Source organism: Dipodomys spectabilis, unplaced genomic scaffold, assembly GCF_019054845.1.
Source record: "Dipodomys spectabilis isolate Male_0828 unplaced genomic scaffold, ASM1905484v1 ptg000145l, whole genome shotgun sequence".
Classification (NCBI taxonomy): domain Eukaryota; kingdom Metazoa; phylum Chordata; class Mammalia; order Rodentia; family Heteromyidae; genus Dipodomys; species Dipodomys spectabilis.
The window spans coordinates 9671051-9690504 of NW_024870822.1; the positions used below are offsets into that span (position 1 = coordinate 9671051).

The 19454-nt window shown below is 34.7% G+C and overlaps 1 protein-coding gene and 1 long non-coding RNA gene across 3 annotated transcripts in view; one reads left to right on the forward strand and one right to left on the reverse strand.

Annotated features, from left to right (window-relative positions):
* Window positions 1-167: 167 nt before the first annotated feature.
* Window positions 168-9117, forward strand: LOC122117672. Its single transcript, XR_006149222.1, has 3 exons — window positions 168-690; window positions 6861-6870; window positions 9105-9117. It is a non-coding gene; the product is annotated as an uncharacterized LOC122117672 (long non-coding RNA).
* Mettl15 (methyltransferase like 15) overlaps window positions 914-19454 on the reverse strand; it is a 130790-nt gene continuing 112249 nt past the window's right edge. For both annotated transcript variants that reach the window (XM_042691433.1, XM_042691432.1), the window contains exon 7: window positions 914-1894. In XM_042691433.1, the coding sequence (XP_042547367.1) occupies window positions 1446-1894 (449 nt within the window). In that variant the 3' untranslated portion in view covers window positions 914-1445. The remainder of the gene's footprint in view (window positions 1895-19454) is intronic.

Genomic DNA, 19454 nt, shown 5'->3' on the forward strand with positions numbered 1-19454 from the left:
GAGCTCACTTGAGCCACAGCACCACTTCTGGTTTTCTAGTGGTTTATTGGAGATAAGAGTCTCACAGACTTTCCTGCCTGGGCTGGCTTTGAACCGTGATCCTCACATCTCAGCCTCCTGAGTAGCTAGGATTACAGGTGTGAGCCACTGGTGTCCAGCTGACCTCTATTTTTAAAGTGTTAATTTTATTACTGGCTGAATACATTAGAAATATTTATATATAAAAAGATGATATGTGAATTATCAATCCCATTTTATTAAAGAATACTTTGCCAAGTACTCATCTAAAAAACATTTTTTTTATTTATCCTACTAAATCTGCATAAAAGTGTTAAGGGAACATTCATTTACCATGTTGAATAAATCAGACAGTTTTCTATTTCAAATAGATTTCTGAATTCCTTTAATAGCTCAATTAAAAATGCAAGGTTCAAGGTATAATAAAGAGGTGAATTTGATGAAAATACATTAGAAGTATATATGGAAATATGATAAATCCCTTTTTAAAATTAATAGATGTTAATAAAAACCATAGGATTCTATGTTATTATTAAAATAAACACAATAACATTAAATAAGTTTTGCAATAATTCTCCATGATATCTGGTAGGCAGGCTTACATCCTTATATGCAAAACATGAAACAAAGTCCAAGCATATTGTAAAATCCCATTAGGTAATGATCAGTTTAGTAAATCTTTTTTTTTTTTCTTTTTTTGGGTCCAGTCGTGGAGCCTGAACTCTGGGCCTGGGCACTGTCCCTCAGTTCTTCAGCTCAAGGCTAGCACTCTACCACTTGAGCCACAGCGCCACTTCCGGCTTTTGTGTTTTGCTTATGTGGTGCTGAGGAACTGAACCCAGGGCCTCAGGCATGCAAGGCAAGTGCTCTACCACTGAGCCACCTTCCCAGCCCACAGTTTAGTAAATCTTAAAGTAATATTTGAAACTTAAAATTTATTTCAAAAAAAGTTTACACTTGAGAAAGCTATAGTAAACAATTATTCACAACTAGGAAAATTAAAATATATTCCCTGATTATCATTAATTATTTAAGCCATAGAAAGTCTGTTGCAAATGTGTACACAAATTTAGAATTTAGGTCATGCAGACATGATTATAGCATCTTTCTCTTTGGCAGCTTGCGTTTACATATTTAGATAACACAACATAGTAGTCTTTAAAATCTTTTCTCATTAAGAATGGTTATTCAAAAGTAAAAAATAAGAGAAATGGAAATATTTTATCCAGTTTTGAGATTTTGCTGCAACCTGACTTGAGCATTCTATGTCATGCTGAAATTTATTCCATTTTCTTGAGAAAAAAAAATAATGCTAAATACTATAACTTTCCATATTCTCTCATATTTTAAGCTGTGTTAAACTGTGCAGGAATATGACATTAAAATAACTAGAAAAATAGAAAGACTAGTGGAAGATCAGAGATTGATTAATTTCTTAACTTTTTAGCCGCTCTAAGTTTGGCTGAGCGTCCTCTGGGGTTATCTTGTACCTCTCCATCGTCTGGAGTAAGTACCTTCTTGTGTATCAATTCCCACATTAAGGGAGCTCTTGCAGAGATTTCTTCTTTGTCTTCATGGTTTGAACCCAACTGCAGTGTTTGTTTCACTTTCTGTCTAACACTTAGGTTAAATCTTTCAGTAAGGCTTATGCCAAGCAAAAATCGTTTGACAATGCGGTCCTCTAATGAATGGAAGGAGAGGGCAACAAGGCGACCACCGGGCCTCAGAAATTTCTGAGCTGTCTTCAGTCCTGAGTAGAGTTCATTGAGCTCATTGTTCACAAATATGCGGAGAGCTTGGAAAGTCTTGGTAGCAATATGGGTAGATCGTTGTAGCAAGTCTTTTCGTGAATAAATAGCAGAGGGAGGAAATGCACCTAAGGACAGATTTTTTTAAGAACAGGAAGAGGACAGGTAACATTAATATAATTCACTTTATATGTACTATAGTGTAGTGTATATGTATATTTAACGAATTAAATTTTCTTCACGTTTCATTCCTACTTCTCTCATTGTTAAGCATTCTTCCAAGGTTTAAAAATCACATATGTCGTAAATATCTTTAGTAACAAATAAAGATTAACTATGGCCAAACAAAGACAGAAAATTATTTGAAGAAATAATAATATAATAGTTTCCCAACTTTGCTGAAGAACACACACTCACAACTATAAGAAACTCAAGGAACCACAAACAGAATATACAAAGAACATTGCACTTAGGTACATCATAACCAACTATTCCACGCCAAAGATAACAAGAAAAATCATGAGAACAGTAAAAAAGAAACAAAAACCAAAACAAAGATCTCAGCACATTATATAAAGGAGAACAAAAATAATGAACAGAAGCAAATTTCTCATCAGCTTAATAGAGCTTAATGAAAAAATAAATTCAAATATCAATAATTAAACAAAAGTATACTAAAACACTCCAATAAAAATATAGAGACTGAAAAAGCAGAAAGACCAAACTGTGTTTTATTTACAAGACATATAGGTTAACTATTAAATAATAGTAGAAAGTATGCAAAGGGCTTAGAAAAATTTAACATAGAGAGTAAGCTTTTAAAAAGCTGGAGAGTTTATTTTATTACTATTAGACGAAATAAGCTTTTAAAATGGAGAATTATGAAAACACAAAGAGAAACATTTTCTTACTGAGAATAAGGTCAATGTAGCAGAAGATAAATTGCCTACAAAATATAAACAAATAGTTTTATATGGAAATAACTGTATTTTCCTTAGTATGGCTAATCCTGGAAAGACCAAGTGCTGAAACTGACTAAAGTAAAATTGACAATCAGAATAGATGTGTAACAGGGCATGGATAGAATCAGTAATTAAAAGGCTACTTACAAAGAAAAAGCCTCAAACTAGATGTCATAGTTTCTGAATTTTACTGTAGTTACTGAATTTTGCCAAACATTTATAAGAGGAATTAAGATCAATATTAAATATCTTAAAAGAAGGAATCATGTCCCAAATCATTTTTAGGTCATTGTTACCTTGAAACTAAAGCCAAACATACCAAAAGGAAATGAAAGTATAAACCAATATCACTTCTGAACCTGAATATAAAAACCCTTACAAAATACCTGCAAAATAAATTCAGCAACAAATTAAAAGGATTATTCACCATGACCAATTGATATTTAATGCTGAAATGCAACTATGATTCAACATATGAAAATAGCACAAGTAACATAGTGATGTTGAAAATGTATTTGATAAAAGTCAAATCTATTATAAATAATTCAACAAAATAGGAACAGAAAGACTAGCAGAAAATAATAAAGTCATACATGGAAAGCTCATAATAATCAAAAAAATTCTGTTTAATATCAAGAAGGCTATCTGCTTTTTACCACTAGTATTTACATAGTGTTTAAACTTCAAGTTATAGGAATTAGAAAAAAAAAACAAGTTAAAAAAAACCCACAAAAAACAAAGTCCAATCCTTCCTCCAAATAACAAAAATACATTTCAGAATGGAAAAGAAAAGGTAAGATTATCTGTATTTGAATTGAATGATCATATAAGGAGAAAATCTTAAAGACTCCACATGTACAAAAACTGTCAGAAATTATGTTAAACAAAGCAAAAAATTACCAGGCAAAAATCATTGTATTCCTATATAATAACCAGAAATAAGTATAAAAATGAAATTAAGAAAACAGCAAATATATTTTCCTTAAATTCACAACCATCAATATACATATTAATGTATACCATTCCATAATTTATAGATTTTTCTTTGGTTTACCAGCAGGTTTCCAAAAAATATTATTCTGTAGCGAAATAATGTTTTCATTCCAGATTTCCCATTAATGAATAATCTCAATGTGCTTCTTGTTTTGCTTTGTTTGTTTTGTTTTTTGGTCGGTCATGGACTCTGGGCCTGGGCGGGAGCACTCCACCATTTGAGCTACAGTGCCACTTCCTCAATGTGCCTCTTAGAAAAAAAGTAAATCATTCAAATCTAGTATCCTAGTTTACATTTCAGTAATATGTACATTTAAGTAAAGTATAGAAATACTTGACCAAATTTCTCTGGGGAGTGGATTACAGAATGAGAGGCATGCAGTTTATGAATTCAATGCATAGTGATCAGAATCAACTCTTTCAACATTCTCACCTTTCCCTCTCCTATCACCCCTTCTCTCTCACTCTTGTTAATTTTGCAGGATATACATTGACTGCATTCTCTCCTTTTTGTCTCCCTTTTCCCCGGACCCTACCACGATCCTTTCAAGTACCTTTTCCTAGTGTTTATTTTGTAGAACTGTCTTTCTAAGGAATTTGAGTTTTCCCTTGAATCTACCATATTTCAGTTGATACATTGGTTTAAAAAAAAAAAAAAAGGAAACACTTGCATACTTACCCAAGGCATTTATTTGTAAGTTTATAAACTAAATTAATCTAAAATAAACTTATTTTTGTTATTGTTGTTCAGTTATGTGGCTCAGGGCTTGGGTGTTCGTCCCTGAGCTTATCTGTGCTGAAGGTAGAGATCTCCTTCCTGGACCACTTCCAGTTTTTGAATGGTTAATTGGAGATAACACTGTCAAAGTGACTTTTCTGCCTGGCTGGCTCCTCAGGTCCCAGTCTCCAGAGTAGCTAGGATTAAAGGTGTGAGCCACAGGGCGGGGCATGAAATGTATCTTATCTGTATAAAAGCTGAGAATCTAGTGGTCAAAATAAACTATCAGTGTGATAGACTCACTTTTCCTCTACAAAAATTGATTTGCCAAAAGGCAAGAAAATATAAGATGATATAAGAGAACTTATGATATAAGAGAACTTATCTTACAACCTACAAATTTCTCAGATGTCAATTCCAAAGCTGAAGAAGGTCAGTTTCATTCTGTTTGTTATCCAGTTCTACAGTTTGGGCCATTGAAAAATGTGTTTTAGAGTAGTCTAAGGATCTGAACAAACATGGCACTATTCACATTTTGGGGCTTCGATTGGAAGGAGTTTAGATTAGAAGATGCTTCAGGAAAGTCCAATTCCTAGTCATTCTACAACCTAAATCTTAAGACTAATTTTCTCAGAAGAGAAATGCAATAGAAAATACACTTTATTTTCAAGTAAAAGCAAACATGAATGAACCGGGGTCAACAAATAGAGTAGGCCATTTTTACTATAATGATTTAATTATTTTCTTAGCACTTTAAAAAAAATATTTTACAAGAATTCAGAGCATGACATTTTATCACAGAATCTTCACTTCGAAGTATCCATTTCAGAATGCAGTTTTAAACATTGCAGTGAGAAAAAAGGCCATACTAAAGCTACCAGCACAACTATGTTTATCACAGCATTCTTCACCATAGCTAAGATATGAAACCAACCCAGATGCCCCTCAGTAGATAAATGGATCAAGAAAATTTGGTGTATATATATATATATATATATATATATATATATATATATATATATACACACACACACACACACATATATATGTATATATATATATATATATATATATATTTTATGCCTCCATCAGAAAGAATGATACTGCCCTATTTGTGAGGAAATGGAAACACTTGCAAAAATTATATTAAATGAAGTAAGCCAGATCCGCAGAAACATAGGTGCCATGGTTTCCCTTATTTGCAATAACTAGTATATGTCTAGGATAATCTTACCAGACAAGCAGAAAAGGTCAAAAGCTATGCATATGTGACCATATAAGATGATGCTAAGTGAAATGAACCCAGATTAGGGACACAAGGTTTTTTCTTTATCAGATTCTTTATCAGTTTTTTTTAATGTACTATGTGATTTTTTTTTTTTGTTTCTTTTGTATGTTCTTCCCCCATGATATAACCCCCTGTTGTCACTGTATTTGATTCTGGTGCCCTGAATCTTGTATATACATTTTTCTAATTTGTGGAGAGGAAGGGAAATAACAAAATGCTGAAACGAGGATACAGGTCAACCCATTGTAACAATGAGACATACAAGACACTATGTTGAAAATGAACTTTACAATTTTGGAGGTGTGAAGTTGGGGAGGTAGTGAGGTAAGGAACAGTAGGGAAAAAACAAAGGAGGGGTAACAATGCTTGATAGGAAATGTGCTCATTACCTTACTCATGTAACTGTAACTTCTCTGTCCAGCATCTTTACAATAAAATAAAATGTAAAAAAAAGCATAGTAGCAAGATAGCCACAGCTAGCTTACTGTTAACTAAATTCATGAAACAGAAAAGCAGAAAGCTTAACTATTTGCAAGCTGCTGTCACTGAACTCATATTAGAAAAACTATCAAAAGCATGGAATGCTGCATAACAACAACAAAAACAATAAAAAATGATGTCTGTGATCATACTAGAAATTCTAGTACAGTCAATAGCATGAGTTCATTTGACCTGACAAAGTATGCTAGACATTTTTATTTCACAGCTAAAATGTCACTTTCTGATGTCAGTAAGACAATTTGTAATTCATAAAGTTTGCTACTTGTAAAACTATAAGATCCATGACTAACTCTTTTAACCTGAGAAAATATATCATTATTTCAAAGTATTTATCTAAGGTGAGATTTTACTAATATTTTATATTTTACAACTTTAAGTTTATATAATTCATACTCACATTAGATATGTCCATGCTACATATGAACCTGCAGCTGATCAATTAACATTGCAATCAGACAAATGTCTCTTTTATAAAGCTTAATTAGATCTTTCTAATGTCACTAAGTCAGTGAAAATGAACATTATAAAGTTTTCAATTATATTTAGGTCTTTCCTTGTGGGGCTTTCTTAGTATTGTTTATAGAGTTATGGCCTACATTATATCATGTAGATTTCCAGCAAAGGATTTCTAGATGTGGCATTGTTAAACTCCCCAATTCCCACTTTTAAGGGCCAGGAAATTACACAGGATAGCTGTGAGCAATGTATTTTGTAGAGAATTTTGGTGTTGCTTGAGGAATCCAGCACAAATCTTCCTTGATTTCAAATAGGTTAAATTTCCATGGCTGCTTTCTGTTTACAGGAGTAATTTGTAAAATTTATGAAAGTAAAGTGAAAAGACTGAACATAAAATTAGCATATGGTAATGAATATTAAAGCAGTGAGAACAATACAACTATCAATGACACAAATAGAAAAGAAGAATGCGAATATGAAGGATTTAGTAAGAATCTTTGAGTTATAAAGCTGAAAGATACATAAATGTTCTGTACCTCTGGAAACGGAAGAAAAGGTTATCTCATTAAATTCACTGGTCAGAGAGCAAAGGATAGAATTATATTGGATATATACAGACTAGCTAAGAGCATCTACTTATAAGTCATCAGGAAAAAAAAAGTCTAAAAAATACACATCAGATTCAATGCCACCCTCATGCAGGATTCTGATTTAGGCATAGAAGGAAAATCTTGATGAGACTGAAACATGGTCTCTGCTACTTTGGTGAAGCATGTTATTTTGCAATTCTTCACCCCTTACTTATCTCCCATAGTCTTTTATCAGAAATAGAAACTAGTCTCTCTGCTTTTCCATTTCCTGAGTTTAATCACAGAGTCTGGTATAGCTAATTCATTTGATTAAGGAAGAGTAGGTAAGGCAGAAAATACGGTCTCAATCACAATTTGGATCATTTGGTTTGGTGAAGAGATAAAATCGTTTTGTGTTTTATAGTTTCTCAATGGATTTAGTTAACAAAGGACTAATGTTTTAATTCTCAGTAGGAAGAGGTATGTTTACCCCTACTAAAGCACTTATGATTCTCTACTGTAATTACCCTGATTACTTCATCCATTGCTCCCATTTGGCTCTGATCTTTGGGCAAATAACAACTATTTCCTGTTCACACTTACATTCCTAGCTCTTGACAGGAAAGCCTATTAATTCTTAACTCTGAGTGAACATCACAGTTACTTGTAGCATTTTTGACAAAAATAAAGATTTCCGTCCCCACTACAGACCTACTGAGATTGTTTCAGGGGTTGATTCATTACCAAGTAATCAACTACACTAAAAATCTTTACAGAAGATTTGACATGAAGCCAAGATTAAAAAGGTATTATGGTAAACTCTCAACAAATGTTTATTGAATAAATGATTTCTAGGTAATAAATAGAAAAAAATGGGGGAAATTATTGAATAAAGGCCTAGAACTGTAAGCACAGTTTTATTTATGTCACTGGTGAATACAGAGACAACAGGATGTCAGATCAAAAACAAGCAACAAAATGGAGCATTCTACTTTTAGTCACAGAAAACATTATCAATATTTTATTATCAATATTTTATTAAAACATCGACATATAGATTTTTTTTCCTCTACACCAAATATGTTGGTGGTCTCCAAATTAAGATGTTAATGGCGAAACAAAACTGAAATTTGCTAGTAATTTCATGATCTCAGAACTGATTACAGGTATTTTATTATATCTACTACTAACAGGGCATGTCTTTAAGTGGTCATTTGCACATGCAATAGATTACCTGCAAGTAATTTTAACTACAGGAAATGCAAGCCTGCAGGCCCTTATTAGATGACATAGCATAAGTGTATAAGTTGAACCTTATTTTACACATTTATTTTTCAGATTAAACTATAATGTAAAAAAATATGATGTAAGATCAGGAATTTATATTTTGAAAATAAGATCTTTAGTGATTTAAATTCAAGTAATTTTTTTTTTTTTGGTCCGGTCGTGGCGCCTGAACTCTGGGCCTGGACGCTGTCCCTCAGCTTTTCAGCTCAAGGCTAGCAAGCTACCACTTGAGCCACAGAGCCACTTCGGGTTTTTTTTTTTTCTTTTTTGCTTATGTGGTGCTGAGGAATTGAATCTAGGGCCTCATGCATGCAAGGCAAGCGCTCTATCGCTGAGCCACCTTCCCAGCTCTCAAGTAATTTTTGGTTAGTGCATACTATTGCTGGGATTTTACTTTACTTATTTTACCTTATTTTACTTATACTTAAAAAATATTAAACCACAAATTTTCAAGAGTTCAAAACAACAAGATGATTTACTTCTTTATACTGTTAGTGGTAAGTATGTCAGTAAAGCTAACTATGAGAGAAATTAGAGGTAAATATATATTTAATAGCAAGATAGTTTCAAGTTAATACTTTTAAATATATACACTTAAAGGTAAATATACATCAAATTTGGTATGGAATCATGATGTCTAATTTCTATACAATTTGTGAAAGTTAATGGGAATTTTTCTCTCACACAGTAATATTCAAAAACCTTGGACTTACCATAGCTATCAAGATTTTTGGTAAAAGATCTCAGCCTCAGTAGAAGCTTGCCACCCTCATATTCCAGATCAAATTTCTTGGGAGTGATGTTTTAATTCTCTGACATTTCCTTTTTCTTTTATCTCATATCAGCAAGTTTTTTTCAACTCAGCTCTGTATGAAGAATTCCACCATTTCATACCAACACTACCATCATTACCCTGATATTAGCTGTCATCATCTTTTCCACAGGGCTACTGCAATCATCTTTTAAATTGAAAAATTAGATCAAGTCACTTTACTGTTAACTACCTCCAAAACGTTTCTACCATATAAAATAAAATGTAAAGTTCTGGCCAGGTGCCAGTGACTCACACATGTAATCCTAGCTATTCAAGAGGCTGAGAACTCAGGGTCATGGTTTGAAGCCAGCCCAGGAAGGAAAGTCAGTGAGTCTCTTATCTCCAATTAACAACCAGAAAACCAGAAGTGGCTCTGTAGCTCAAAGTGGTAGAGTGCTAGAGTTGAGCTTAAAAGCTCAGGGATAGACCACAGGCTCTAAATTCAAACTCCTTGACCCACAAAATAAGAAAAGAAGTAAATAAAAAGTTCTTGTCAGGCATCAGTGGTTCATGCCTATAATATCAGCTATCCAGATCGTGGAAGTCTGAGAGTTGCCTGCGAGGGAAAAAGGCTGCTTTCTCCATGGCAGTCTGCAGGCAGACTTCCCCTTCCCCTTTGTTTTTCATGCAGGACTGCACGTCAACCCCAGAAGTGCAGCACCTGAGTTACCCAGGTGACGCACACAGGGGAGCAGTCACATCCAGTCACATCCTGGACCACCCAGTCAGGCCTCCTGTGGGCCATGGGGGGTTCCCAGACTCTGAGGTCAGGTCTGGTCACATCTGCATGACCATTCCTCCTCTGAGTCTTCTCCCTATATTAACCCCAGTCCCGCCAGAAGTTGCCCTCTTTCCCCTTCCCTTCCTCTCTTCACAGGCCTCTTTCTTGTGAAGCTGGCAGTATGTTCTGCCCCCAATAAATTCTTTTCTGCCTTTTGGCTAAAATTTACACTGAGGATTGCAGTTCAAAGGTAGCCCAGGCAGAAAAGTCCATGAGACTCTTATCTCTAACCACCAAAGGGCTGGAAGTAAAGCTGTGACTCAAGTGGTAGAGTGCTCACATTGAGCAAAAAACGTCAGGGAAGGTGCTCCTCTCCCTCCCTCCCTGCACACACACACAAGTAAAGTCCTTGCCTTGGGATATCATCTCCCATCTGTCTGACCACATCTCCCCCAACTTTGCTCTCTACACTCTACTGAACCATGGCAATTGTCCAGGCTAGCTCCTGACTTTGTATTTGGAGGACTGTCTTTACAAACAATGATGGCTTACTACTTTACTCAGGACTCTTCTTAAACATCACAGACAGAGAAAGTCTCTGAGCTGGGTGCCGGTGACTCAAGTCAGTAATCCTAGCTACTCAGGAGACTGAGATCTGAGGATCCAAGCCAGCTCACGCAGGAAAGTCTTATCTCTAATAAACTACTCAGAGAAAGCCTGAAGTGGTACTGTGCCTCAAGGGATAGGGCAATAGCCTTGAGCACAAAGAGGCTCAGGGATAGTGCTCAAGCCCAGAGTTCAGGCCCCAGGACATGGGGGGTGGGGGTGAAAAAAAAACAAAAGACCAAATAAACAGTCTCTGACTCCTCTTATGAAAAATAGCATTATGTCATTAGTTCCCTTACACTGTTTTCTTTTTCTTTATAATACTTTGTAAGGGACAAATATTCATTTCTTTACTACATTTTCCTCTACTAGAATACTTAGTAAAAAAACAAACTGTTATTGCTACAAATCTTCCATGACTATATTTAAACTTTTAAAAATTAAAAGACTGTCCAGGAGACAGTGGATCATGTCAATAATCCTAGTTACTCAGGAGACTGAGATCTGAGAATACTAGTTCAAAACTAGTCTGAACAGGAAAGTCTAGAGACTTCTGACTTATCTCCAATTAACCTTTTTTTTTTAAAACACACACACACACATACACACACACACACACACACACACACTCTACAAACAGTGGGACAAGAGGATTGTAGTTTTGTGGTGGAGTATTTGCCTGGTATGTACAAAGCCCTGGGTTGGATCTCCAGAACAGAAAAAAAAAAAAAAAACCAGTAAAGAAACCTAGGCACTGGTGGCTCATGGCTGTCATCCTAGCTAATCATGTGGCTGAGATATCAGGATAATGGTTCAAAGCCAGCCCAGGCAGGAAAGCCCACAAGACTCTTATCGCCAATTAACCACCAGAAAACTGGAAGTGGACTCATGGATCAAGTTGTAGAGTGCTTGCCTTGAGCTGAAGAGTTCATAGACAGAGCCCAGGCCCAGAGTTCAAGCCATATGACCAACAACAACAAAAAAAAAAAACAAAAAAAAACCAGTAAGGCAAATAAAAAAGGCATAAACTGATGCTTTAAAGTTCTATTTTATGATATTGCTTTAAAAATAAAAACATACTAGTTGTGTATGGAGTGAATTATCAATAGTACTTTTCTTCTACAACAGGTAAACAAGAGGTAATTTCCTTTTCTTTTCATATAAATTAAAACGTATATAAATTTAGGTGTACACATATGTTTATAAGAATGGCATGCAAAATGATCTGCCACTTGCTTTTGGCTTACTTGCTTCACTTTAATTTCAGTTGTGCAGATTCATTAATGTTGTTGGCTCATTTAATAAGTATTTATAGTGTCAAACACAGTATCCATTAGCTGAGAATGCAATAAAAATAAGACAAAAATATCTTCTACTCTGATGGAGTTCACACTACTATCACAGAAGGAAAGGACATTTAGGAAGTTTACAATCACTATTTTTTTCCCTTTTAGTTTTTCATGGAGACTGAGGTTTGAACTCAGGCCTCACATTTGCTTGGCTTGCTTGTGAGGCTGGCATTTCCCCCTTGAGTAACATCTCCTGCCTAGCTTTCTGTTGGCTAATTTTTTTAATTGTCAAGGTGACGTACAGAGGGATTACAGTTACATAAATAAGGTAATAAGTACATTTCTTATCAAACTTGTTACCCCTTCCCTCATTTTTCTCCTACTTTCCCTCCCCCCACTCCCACCCCTAAGTTGTACAGATCCTTTCCAACATATAGTCTTGTGTATGTCGCTGTCGCATTGGCTCCCCGCTTGTCCTTTGTCTCGCCATTCTGTTGTTCCCCTTCCCTTCCCTAATTCAAATAACTGTATATACAATACGAGGGTACCAAAATCAAATACAGTGACAACAGGGGATATACCATAGGGGGAAGAACATACAAAGGAACAAAAAAAAAATCACAATATACACTAAAAACAACAACAAAGAAAAACCTCTTGTGTCCATGTCTTAGAGTTCATTTTGCTTAGCATCATCTTATGTGGTTATATGTAAATAGCTATTTGAGCTATTCTGCTCATCTGCTAAGATTATCCTAGATGTATACTGATTATTGCAATAAGGGAAACCATGGGACTTTGGATCTGGCTTACTTCATTTAATATGATTTTTTGGGGGGCGGGGGGTCTGGTCGTGGGTTCTGAACTCTGGGCCTGGGTGCTGTCCCTCAGCTCTTCAGCTCAAGGCTAGCGCTCTACCACTTGAGCCACAGCACTACTTCCGGCTTTTTCCTTTTTGCTTATGTGGTGCTGAGGAATTGAACCTAGGGCCTCATGCATGCAAGGCAAGCGCTCTACCACTGAGCCACCTTCCCAGCCCTTAATATGATTTTTTCCAAGTCTTTCCATTTCCTAACAAATGGAGTGGAGTCATTCTTTCAGATGGAAGCATAGAATTCCATTGTATATATACTGAAGGGCATCTGGGTTGGTTCCATATCTTAGCTATGGTGAATAATGCTGCAATAAACATAGTTGTGCTAGTAGCTTTAGTATGGCCTTGTGATCATTTGGGTAAATGCCCAAAAGTGGGATTGCTGGGTCATAGGGAGCTCTATGTGGAGTCTTTTGAGAGCCTCCGTACTACTTTCCAAAGTGGTTGAACAAGTTTATACTCCCACCAACAATGCAGTAGGGTTCCCTTTTGGCCACATCCCTCCAGCATCTGTTGTTACTAGATTTCTTGATTATAGCCATTCTAACTGGGGTGAAGTGGAATCTCAATGTTGTTTTGATTTGCATTTCTTTTATGGCCAGAGAAGTTGAACATTTCTTCATATGTCCATTGGCCATTCTTACTTTCTTTCCAGAGAAGGCTCTCTTTAAGTCTTTAGCCTACTTATTAATGGGGTGGTTGTTTCCTTGAGGATTTGTTTTTGGGGGATTTAATTTCTTGAGTTCTAAGTGTATTTTAGATATGAAACCCTTGTCTGTTGTATGACTAGTAAAAAATCTTCTCCCAGTCTGTGGGCTTTCTATTGATCTTGCCAGCTATGTCCTTTCCCATGTAGAAGCCCTGCAGTTTAATGCAATTCTATTTGACCAACCTTTTTTTGGCTTGTTGTGTTTCTGGGTCTTTATTAAGAAAATTTTGACCGAGAGTTTTGTTGGCTATTTGGGAGATAGAGTCTCATGGACTTTTCTGTCCAGGCTGGGTTTGAGCTGAAATCTTCTGTATCTACAGTAGTTAGGTTTACAGGTATGAGCTACTGGCACACACTTGATATTTTCTAATTTTGCCATCATAAAAACATGTTATAATATATGAGTTGCATAGTTTAAATATCAAGAAAGGAGAGAAAAGTTCTATAAAATGACAGTTACAATATGAGTAAAATATTTGCCACTTCATGTGAACCTGAATGTCTGCAGAATTGGAATTGTTTGGGTTAAAGGGTATTTCTGCCCATTTACTGTTGGAACAGCATTTTAAAATTTGCCTTCTAAATAGATGTATCAATTTACTTCTGTCAATAAGCGATGAGAAAGTCTATTTTCCCACATACTGGAAACTATCATTCTTTGAGCCAGTAGTATGTAAATGATAATTTAGTTATTTTAATTTGCATTACTTTGGCAATAAGGTTTGGCCATATTTTGAAATCTGACAGCCATTTGATTCCAACTATAGATTAATTGAACAAACCCTTTGTGTCCTTTATGTGTTATTGCTTTTTTCTTTATTGATTTGTAAGAACTATTCATAAAATAAGCATATTAACCCTTTGTCTCTTTGATTAATAGAAAAGATGATAGTGCATGGTTTGGTGATTTTCTGAAGCCCCAATTCCATATCTGGTGATTTATATACCAATCTCACTTTGTAAGAAAAAACAAGTATGGAATCTTTACTCTCAGCCTGAATAGGCTTTTACTGAGAGATGTTTGAATGGAAGCCAAATCACTCTGCATCAAGTTGCAAGAGTTTAGTTTTCTCTCTATATTTCCCTAGGGAAGATGTGCATTATCAAGCCTAAAGACTGGGCATCTGGTGAAGGCGGCAACTGCCTTGGTCTCTTACCCTGGGAACCGTAATAGATATCTGTGGCTTTTGTCCTTTTTGCTCTACTGAAAATAACTCATTGTTAGCTCAGACTATTAGACTACGCATTTGCTCTCTTTTTCATCTACTTTTGTGATATGGGCTAAAAAAGGAACAGTTGTAACTGCTGCTTTTGGCAGGTACAGATTACATGTATTTGATTAGAAATGTAGTACATATGGGATTTTCCTGACTCATTTGTTTAGAAGCAAGCCCTTTATAATTGCTTTCACCTTCAAAATGAGTACCAAGATTATCCAGCCAAGGAAGACAGTGGGAGTTGGGTGGGGTGACAAACAAATAAAAACTAGAAAAAAGGGTCAAGATGGCTAAAGTCTTGGGGAAGGTAAGCCTGGCTCCTTTCAAATTCTTTAAAGCTTTTGAAAACTTCTTGATGAATTTTGACAGAGAAAACGGATTTTCCCCCATACATTTGTTGCTACACACTTCTTATCAATGCACAATTTTAGCAATGAAAAGGTAGTGCATCCTGCTCTCATGTGTCTCCCACTTCCTGTTTTCCCTCACAATGTCTTTTCTCTTATAGTTCACATCTACCCAGCCTTCATAGGTGCCATCTTTCCTAGCAAGCCCTTGCAATGGCTTTTTTCATACATATTTTAACAATTTCTTACTACTTATCTATCAGTTTGCACTAGATTGTAAAAAGCCCAGAGTCCTTTTCTTATTTCCTTCTGTCTCCTCAGTCACAGGTGTAGAGTCTTGTGCATAGTAGGTCTCAAACGGGAAAATCCAAAGAATGAAAAGCATTCTTTCAATCCTAGATAAATGTTAAGATATATTGTAAATGATACTTTTAAGGTAGAAACCCATGAACTCCCTCAAACATTTGTAAGACTGTTGTACATGCGCAATATTATGTGGAGATGTTCGATGGTTTCCATCAAATTCTCAAATAAACGAGGTACTAACAAAATAGGTGAATCGCTATGAGAATAAACTATAAGTTAGCTAAATTACCATCCTGCAACTCACTACTTGTAATTATACTATTCAAGAGAGCTTCTGCATTCCATTAGTTTTGCTTCTGTTGCATTAATTTTAACCCCATGACATCTGACCACTTAATATCATCACCACAATGTCAGAGAACTTCCTTCATGTGTGATTGAAGAAGCTGAAAAAAAGCTGTATCAGTGAACAAAGTTTCCCTCTGATTCACAAAGAATTTTACATTAAGAGAAAAATCTTAGTAACAATCTATACTGCATACAGTGAGAGAACACAATTTGTTTGGGAAAGAAGTTAGATTTCATTCATAAAATAGAATCTTACTTCTCACTAGACAAATAGCTTCAGGACCCCGAGAAAAATTAGCATTCTCAGTTCTAGGATACCCTTATGCTACTTACACTTAAAAAAAAAATTAATCCATTCATGTGTTCAACTGTATTGAGACTTTAAAACTTGTGAATGAAATGAGCTCATGCTGTGTTTATCAACATGATGCACTGCAACTCCCCCTGAGTCATAGGGCTTAGAAATTAATTAAGCTCTTGCACCTGTTTGCCAGTATTCATCTGTTGAATTTCTATTGCAGTTAGTAAGTTTCTGTGACACAACCTATGTCCTTTTGCTTGCGATCCTTTAAAATAGTGTTACATTCTCACCCATATAAAATTCAGGTATTATTACAAATTTCAAACTGTTAATTAAAATCTGTGAACTTGAATGATTGGCTTTACTAAGTGAGGTTCTTTTTAAACTTCTTCAGCATCTCATGTAATCCTCAGCTCCTACCAGGTTAAATCTGATAATAATATGATCCCACTACAATAGCTTTTAACAAATCAAATAGGCTTGAAAAGAAGTAAAGTGGTGAAGTAAGAAACTTGAATTAAAATGGAAGATTGGATTTTTTATACATTATTCTTCAATAAAACTACATATACTCTACTTGTCTTAATTTGCTGAGGATAGCTGGGATAACTCAAACTGAATCATGTATTTAGGTGGCTAATATTAGTTTAACTACCAAATCTTTATGATTAAGATTAAGACCTATTTGCATGATTAAGACTTATTTGCAAGGTGGTGTGAAAAGAAAACCTGAAGTCCAAACAGGAAGTATGAATATATTTAAAACTCATAATATAATATTATATTTATAATGTTGAGAAATAGTCTATTTCATGCAATACATGTGCAGAGTTGGGCCACTTTTACTTCCTAAAGTTTGGTGAAAAGAATATGAAAATGTATTTAAATGTATTTAACAATGCTTGTCTTCCTTTATGAGGTCAAAATTAATCTTTGAATTCCAAGATAGTTACTTATTTTCTTTAGCATAGTTACCTACAATAAAATACTCCATTGTAGTATAAGAGGATTTTTAAAAAAACCTCTTGGAAGGTAGAAGTTGGATAATATCATTTTTATTGAAACAGGTTCGTTTATAGACTAACTGGTTAGCCGAATGAAGATTGCATGATAAAATTCTCTAATATACATATATTTAATTGAGTTATAAATTATAAATATCTTCCCAAATCCAAATCCAATACTGAACTTCCCCCTCCTCCCATCATTTACATTTCTACCCGCTCTACCTCACTAAATTTCTAAAGAAATAGTACTTTGGACCGTAAATACTAGGCAGTGCTTTGTCCAACAAAGGCTTTTGATTTCGAAAAGTCTATGTATCCCTTTTGTAAAGCATTGTTTAAGGAGATAAAAGACATAGCCGCTATTAGTATCCCATAATGAATTGGGGCAGAGGAATACCTGACCCCAACATCCCTTAAATATGCCCACCTTATTTATTATATGAATTTTAATAACAGCTACCACTTAGAAGTAAACCAAATATCCAAACAATGCATAAAATACCTGCACAGTGCATAAAAATTAAGCAATATGATAAAATATTTAGTGGAAAATTTCAATATTAACCAACTCAAAAATGTGTGTCCCCATCATTTTGGAAAGATACTTACTACTTCATATTGCTGAACTTCTTGATATTTTTTTGGGTAAACAAGACATGCTATTATACATATCACAAAGACAAGACTGGATCATGAAAATTTCAAAACCAAGATGGAAATGCAACTGACATATGAAACTGCTTGGTCTAGATTTCTAAATGGAGAGGCCACATGAGTATCTATCACTAATTTTGAAGGCTTTGAAATAAGTTATAAGAACTAGTTCTTCTTTTTTTAATCAATACAGAGGATAAAATGGGCCTGTTTGTTTGGATGTATTAAAAATTAGTAACAGTGTGAAAGCTGCTAATACACTGCATTTGTAATACAAGGAGATCACTGTTAATTTTTACTTGCAGAAGTATACGAAGCTTAAAATATTAAGAAATGAAGTAATGAGGTGAATAAATGCATTTTCATTTCTTTTGCTCCCTAGAAGCCATTTAAAATTCAACTAGAATAAGGAAAATCTACAGAATGAGGTTATAGTGAATTACTGTTCTAAGAATCTGACTAAGTTCACGGTTTCATTTATTATATAGGTGCTAAGATAATGCAAAATTTGAGTAATTTGGAACTGTATTATGTCCTAGGATTAGATCTTGAATTGTCTTATGGCTCTTCATACTAATCTGAAACCCTATTGAGTTGATCATTTATTTGTTCATCAATACTTTTATTTCTGCAATTAAATAGCTTCTACTAGGTACTTGGTAACAGGAACTTTAAAAAATACATAAATAAATAAGTACTATTTTTTGTCTTAAAATCCTTAATTGAAATGTATCCTTGCTTATTATATCTATTCAATCCCTGTGCCTATTAACAATCGTATTACATTGAAATCCACTGCTTCATCTTTTTGTTTATGACTGGATATAGTCTGAATGGTTTACCTAACTTTTTTCTTTACAAGTATATAATATCCTTGAAGACTGATCTGTAGCATTCTGTCATAAGGAATATAGTTCTTTATAGTCTTCATGATTATAAAGGAATTAGAACATAGTTCTTTAATTAAAAGAGACCTGGTGGTATAATATAATTAAATGAATAGGGTCTAAGCATTGTGTCAATGGTTTATGATTATAATCCTAGCTAGTTGGGAGGTGTTCAAGAGGACCAAGGTTTGAAGCCAGCCTAGGTAAAGAGTTCATGAGACCTCATCTCAACAGAAAATGCTAAGTACAGTAATATTTGCTAGTTATTCCAGATATGGGAGGGAGGGAAGAAAACAAATAGAGGATCATGCTCCAAGTTGACCAAGCAAAAAAGTGAGTTGTTTATCTAAAAAATAACAAGAGGAAAAAAAAGATGACTCAACTGGGCAAATACCAATCTAATTATGTAAGCAAGCATGGAACCTTAAGCTCAAATTCCAGAATTGCTTCCTCACCTAAAGAAAACTTAGGGTCCAGAAGGAGATTTTACCTTCCAATCCCAGAATTAGTTGAACTAAAGGCAATGTTCTTAATCTCTTTATGCTTTGGTTTCCTCATCTATAATACAGGGACAAGAATAATGCATTTGTCTCATGAGTTTTTCTGAAGATTAATGAGCTTTATTTGTAAAAATAATTTCAGATGGTACCTAGTATTTACTCAGTTACCATTACTAATCTTTATCATTAAATTAGGGTTGTACCTTGGTCAGTTGGACATTGCCTTCACTCAGTACTACAAATGAGATTAGCTAAGTTTTTTTTAATGCAAAAAAGATGTTTTGTTTTCTTTTTCTATTTTATTCCTTGACACTTCATTCTATTCTAAGTGATG